General features: G+C 56.0%; 1 protein-coding gene across 1 annotated transcript; it reads left to right on the forward strand.

The window, feature by feature from the left end:
* The first annotated feature begins 543 nt into the window (after positions 1 to 543).
* LOC122685224 (translation initiation factor IF-2-like) lies at positions 544 to 4804 on the forward strand. The gene is made up of 4 exons (XM_043889813.1): positions 544 to 842; positions 1236 to 1545; positions 1783 to 1996; positions 4561 to 4804. The coding sequence occupies exons 1-4, from the start codon at positions 708 to 710 to the stop codon at positions 4802 to 4804; spliced, it is 903 nt and encodes a 300-aa protein (XP_043745748.1). The 5' UTR covers positions 544 to 707.
* The last annotated feature ends 903 nt before the right edge of the window (positions 4805 to 5707 follow it).

Genomic DNA, 5707 nt, shown 5'->3' on the forward strand with positions numbered 1-5707 from the left:
ACCCACAGAAGCCAAGCTGGGAGACTTGAACCAGAATCTCGATGGAAAAAGAGGACCAGAAAGTTGGCTCCTCTTTCATATAAGAGAAGGCGACCTTCCAGTCTTCCTTTCAGCCCCGCAATTGGGGGGTGGGGTCTTGAAAAGGCAGCAAGGGGAGTGTCTTTTCCTAGGTCCCAGAGCCTGTTTCTGCCCCATTCCGTGCTAGGTCAGCCCTGTATTGAATCCTTCCTTTGGGAAGTCTCAGTGCACAAACTCCATGTGATACCAGCCCCAGGTGGAAAGGCATGGGGGTCTCGGAGGCCAACAGATCTGGGCAGGAGATGGGAGAATGACCCCCGCTCGGCAGATGGAAAGACTGGGGAAACCCTGAGGGGCACATGCTTGTCTAGGGCCACGTGACCTCGCAGAAGGAGGAGCCTGGTCTGAAAGCAGCTGTGTCCTCAGAGCTCAGGCCCTGGCGGAACCCAGGCCTCCCCCAAGGCTGAGGGCTGGGCAGTGTGCGTGTCACTGTGCCCGCACGGGGCCTAAGGCTGTGGTTGCACACTCAGAAACACCCAGGTTCCCTTGGGGAGCTCTGTGTGAGGGACCTCAGCAACGAACCCAAGAAATGATGTCACTTCCTGGCAACAGAACTCAACAGAACCCAGAACCCAGGGACCCAGGCACCACTGCGAGAGGAGACCCCAGCCAGATCACTTGCTGCCAAGATGTTCTGCTGTTTGCCCCTGCCCAGAGGCCGGGGCCTCGGGAGGGCTCACAGGCAGAGTGTGTGGGATCGCTGGCGACGCTGGCTCAGGGCCCCCCGAGGAGGCCTCTGGCCCTTTGCCCGAAGGAACAGGAAGGTAACCCGGGAGCCCCAGGCCGGGCCCGGCCACCTCTCCCATCCCACCCGGGCAACCCCGAGTCCTTTCCCTGGGAATGGGGACGGGGGGTTCTCGGGGTGTGTCTGCCTCAAGCAAGCCCAGAAGGATGTGCGGTCAGAAGCCTGTGCACCGGTGGCGTCCCCACCCCAGGGGAGAGCAGGCTGGGCGGGAGGGGGAGAGCCCAGGCAGCGCTGACTGCCCAGGTTGACCTGACGCCCTAAGAGGTGTCTCCTTCCTCCCGGGTGGGTATCTGAGCAGACACACATCTCCGCTGGGACCAGAAATTCAAGTGGGCAGAAGCAGCAGCCATACTGGCCAGGCCCAGCTCGGAAAACACCAAGCAGGCCTGGCTGACGCTTACTGTCATTGCAGAGCTTCCCACCGGATGTGGCCGACGAGGGGGACACGCCGTCCACCTCCTCGAGGGAGGGGTCGGAGCCCCATCCCCCTGCCCGTGAGGCCCAGTGCAGGGTCCAGGTGAGCGTGCCCATGGAGGGGTCAGCCCAAGGGGCAGTGAAGAGCAAGAGGGGAAGGCCTCCCCAGAAACCACCCAGGACACACCGCGGGGCCCAGTCTCGGGCTGCTTCGCGGCTCAGCACACCTGGCTCCGACCCAGAGCCCCGAGCACCCCTCCCTCTGAGGCAGCATGAGGACCTGGAGCCCAGCGCGGCAGAGCACAGAGGTGAGGAGCCCGGGGCTGGGAATCTGAGTGTGTGGGGAGGGCGCTGAGCTTCCCAGGGAGGAGTCCCCCAGAGCTGGGGCTGGGCCTGGAGCAACGGCTGGCCTCACACCATCTTGCAGACTGCAGTCAGAGAAGGCATCCTATGCTGGGTATTCTACTGGAAGTCCTGGGAAGCTTTAGAGCCCAGTTAGGCCCGTGACAAGGGAGACCTCTGGGTAATCTCTTCTTCTCTCCCAGCTCTAGCTCTGACCTTCCAACTCAACCAGGCTCCATTTCCAACACCTGTCCCTCCAGAGGTGCTTGCTGCACGTGCAGGACCCAGGGATCCACTGAGGGGACATCGAGACCTGATCCATCCTGCCTCAAAGACACTGGGCCAGCTGGTTCCTGGCCACCACACTGGGCAGATCGGACCTCTGTGCCTGCAGGACGCCCAGCCCCAGGCACCGATGTCCCTCCCCCTCGGCCCAAACGTCCACCTCCACCTGCACCTGCACCCGCTCGGGCTTTGGCAGGAGAACCCGAGTCAGGGCATGAGTTACCACCTCTGCAGGGAGAGCCTGCCCTGGCTCCTGCTCAACACCCAGACGCCCACGATGACTGACCAACCGCTGCAGGGACAACGGGCCCCTCTTTTGGACAGAGACCCAGAGCCCGTTCTGGAAACACCAGGTCCAGGGGAGCCGTGGGCTCTGCAGCCGCTATCCCTGTCTGCCCCCCATGGATGCCATCAACTCGCTCCCCACCCAGGGGAGACTGACTTCCCTTCCCTTGAGGGTCTGTTTATTTGGTTTTTCTCTACCTATTTTGTGCTCTTTTACTTGTTCTATGGTGTTCTGTACTTTTCTTGGTTCAGTTTGAAAGAATAAAATTATTCATTTATTTAATAATAACAATGTCATAGTAACAATTATTGTTGTTTAATAATTGTTATTGTTAACAATTATCATTGTCTAATAATAACAATTATTGAAAACGGCTGCAATCTGGGGACACTGAGGACCGACAAAGCGCTGTGTAACCATGGCCACCTTGTAGTTTCAGACCCTTTGAAGATTTCCGCCTCACCTCCCAGCAAACCCTGTATTCACGGCAAGCACTCCCTGTTCTTCCGTCTCCCTGACCACGAACAAACTTGAAACCTTTTCTCTTCATTTCTCCGTATATTCTGGGTGTCCCCATCAATGACTATCAGTGAAACAATGAGGTCCTTTTGTTCTGACTCCCCACATTTTCCAGGCTACGTTTGAGAATTCTTGTTTTGATTTTATTTGAAGTACCTTTGAGTATCTGAAAGGATGGTGTAGGTACTTTCAAGATATCATGGGCCAGATGAAGTCCTTTAGGCAAATGCCGTCATATTCCCCAGGCAGTCATTGCTGTTGTTAAGAATGACATCTCAGCCAGAACGCGAATGCTGAACTTTTCCTGTGGCACAAACAAAGTCACATAATCAGCCAAGAAAGAGAGCTGGATAAACAAACAACCCCAACAACTAGGAAGCCATTCCTCAGGAGACAAGGCTAGAGAATGACCTAACATCCTGGTGACCCAAAAACCCTCTAGAAAATTCATGTTCTGGAAAGAAGAGAACACATGGGAAGAACGAAGGAGAGGCAATGCACATGGCCAGTCTAGCTTAGAGATGGCCTGACCGCTCCAATGGAGACGCACCACTGGAAACCCTTTGCAGACAGCAGTGATGGTCATCACCATGGTAACTGTTCTGTCTGGTGACAACCTGCCCTGGGCACCAGCCGAGGGAGCAGACCTGCTTCTCGTCCTCTGGCCCCACACCACCCCCTCGTGAAGGCGGCTCAGGTGCCATCCTGCCCCGCCTGCCTGTCTGACTCATCCATGGGCTCTCACCACCTCCAGGGCAGGCCTCCACTTTCTCCTCTCTCTGCACCGTGAACCTGCACACAGTGGGCCTTCAGAACCTCAGGAGACTCGAGCCATTCCCACTATAGCCAGGACTCTCCCCAGGCATTCAAACGCCTGTGGAGTCACTTTGGCGCAAGCACAGGTTCCAGAACCCTGGAGGCTACGACACCCTCTCCACTGTGAAGAGTCAGGCCCCTTTGTACAGAGCTTCTGAGCTGTCAGATCTGAGCTGTTGTTTCATTGTCAGCTCTGTCCGGCCGGTGGCAGCCAGGCGGGCCACGCTGCAGACAAACGAGCTCACAAGCTGAGTTTCAAGGGAGCTATGGCAAGGACAGTGAGGGATACAAACTGAGTGAGGGGCCCCACAACATGTGGAAAAGGCCTGTGGTGTGCAAGTGGGGACTAGGGCCCCCAAGGTCCACAGAAAGAGAGGCACTCGGGAGCAAAGGCCGTTGGCTTCTCCTCTGGCAGCTCCACATGGCAGCCCGTGAACAGGAGTCAGCAAAGGTGGTCACGAGAGAGTGACTCTGTCACTTCCTCAGAAATCGAGAGAAAGGTGTCAGTGTCAGTGGGAATCTGGAGGGTGTGGTGGGGTGGATGAAGCCAGGTGCCCTTCCTCCCTTCAGCGCAAACTGCTTTTGGAAATCTCAAAGCTACCACATGGCAGTTACCAAGTCAGGCCCCAACAGTGTCCAGTATGGGCTGATGCCTTAGCCCCTGACACACGGACAACCCACACCAGTGGCTTCCCTGCGTTCAAACGGCAGGATCCGGGGCTTCTGTCTGGGTGCACGCCTCCTTGCTGGAGCCACGTCACCCCCTTCTCTGAGCAGCAGTCTCATGCTCTAGAATGAGGACATGGACTGCTCCCTTAGCAGGTTTCTATCTCAATCCTGTGAAGACTACTTCGGGTTATCCTAGAATTAATATCTGACCCGAAGAGATATCACCTCATCCAGATTCAACTGGAGTCTCCCAGCGGCATCTGGCATTTCTTCCTGAAGCCAGCCAAAACCCACACAGTTGCATTTCCATGTCTCCACTTAGCCAGCTGAATAGAAAACCCAGCGAGGTTCAAACAAGCTGACAGACAAGCAGAAGAGGACTCACGAGCAGACGGTTTCCCCTCAGGTCTCAGGAGGAGCTGCGGGTCCACACCGGGAACGGGCGCTCTCAACCCCTGGGCTCAGCAGCGCCCTCATCCTCAGGCTGGCGGCTCTGCCCTGACGGGAGCTGGAAGGCCACCAACCGCCCCAGGCCGACCTCACTCCCCTTCCACTGCTGGAGCCTGACGACAGCCAGCCGCACCCCTTCCGGCAGAACCAGAGCCCCTCTGCCCCTTGATTCCAGGGTCAAGCCTGGCCCTGGGTCCTGATTGCTCACTGCCCTAGTCCTGAGCCAATCACGGTGGCCAGGGAGGACGGAACACACCCACTGCCCAGGTCCGGGTCATGTCACCTTCCCTAGGGCACGTGGGAGCTGCTCGCCGTGTGTCAGGGCTGGACACAGTGCGATGCCCCAAGAGCAGGGCTAGGAGTCCAGTCACTGTGTCCGTGTGCTCAGAGTCCTGGGACGTGCTTCCACGCATCCTCTCGACGCACCACTTTGTCCTCTGCAGACAAAATGGTCATGACACACCTCTGCCCTTCCCAAGCCCTGTTTCACATTCAAGGGAGCAAGGACTCCTGTTTCAGGATGGGTTTGGAGATCCTCTGCTAGCCTATTAGAATAAATTATTCAGTCAAAAACCACCCGCAAGCACCATCACATGCTGCTCCGACCTTGGAGGTCTATTCGTTGTTGTTTGGAGTCGAGGGCGTGGCCCAGGGCGAGTGAATTTTCTGCAAGGAAGCACCTGAGACACTGAATCACAGAATCACTTTGCTGTATGCCTGAATCTAAAATTCATTACAAATCAACAATGTTTAAATTAAAAAAAAAAGGATTCACTCATCAAAAATTGTTCTAAAATGTGTCAAGTTTTTCTTTGAAGTGTTGGTTCTTGGTATGTGTCTAATCTTTGGTGGTTTCTGTGAGGCAGGGACCTGACGTCCTTTCCCAATGGATACCAACTAGTCCCAGTGGGCCTCCTTTCTCCCTTTACATGTTTAGAAAGACTTCTCCAAATTCAAAGTATCGAAGGCTTCAGGTCTTTGGTCATTTGGGAAGCACCCAAGAGGCAGGTGTCCTTTTCCGAGTCTTCTCCTCGCATTTGGCCACTGCCAGGTTCTGGTATACACAAGTGCCCCAGAAAGTTCTGTGTGGTGAACCGTGCATG

Source organism: Cervus elaphus, chromosome 28 (genome assembly GCF_910594005.1).
Source record: "Cervus elaphus chromosome 28, mCerEla1.1, whole genome shotgun sequence".
Taxonomy (NCBI): domain Eukaryota; kingdom Metazoa; phylum Chordata; class Mammalia; order Artiodactyla; family Cervidae; genus Cervus; species Cervus elaphus.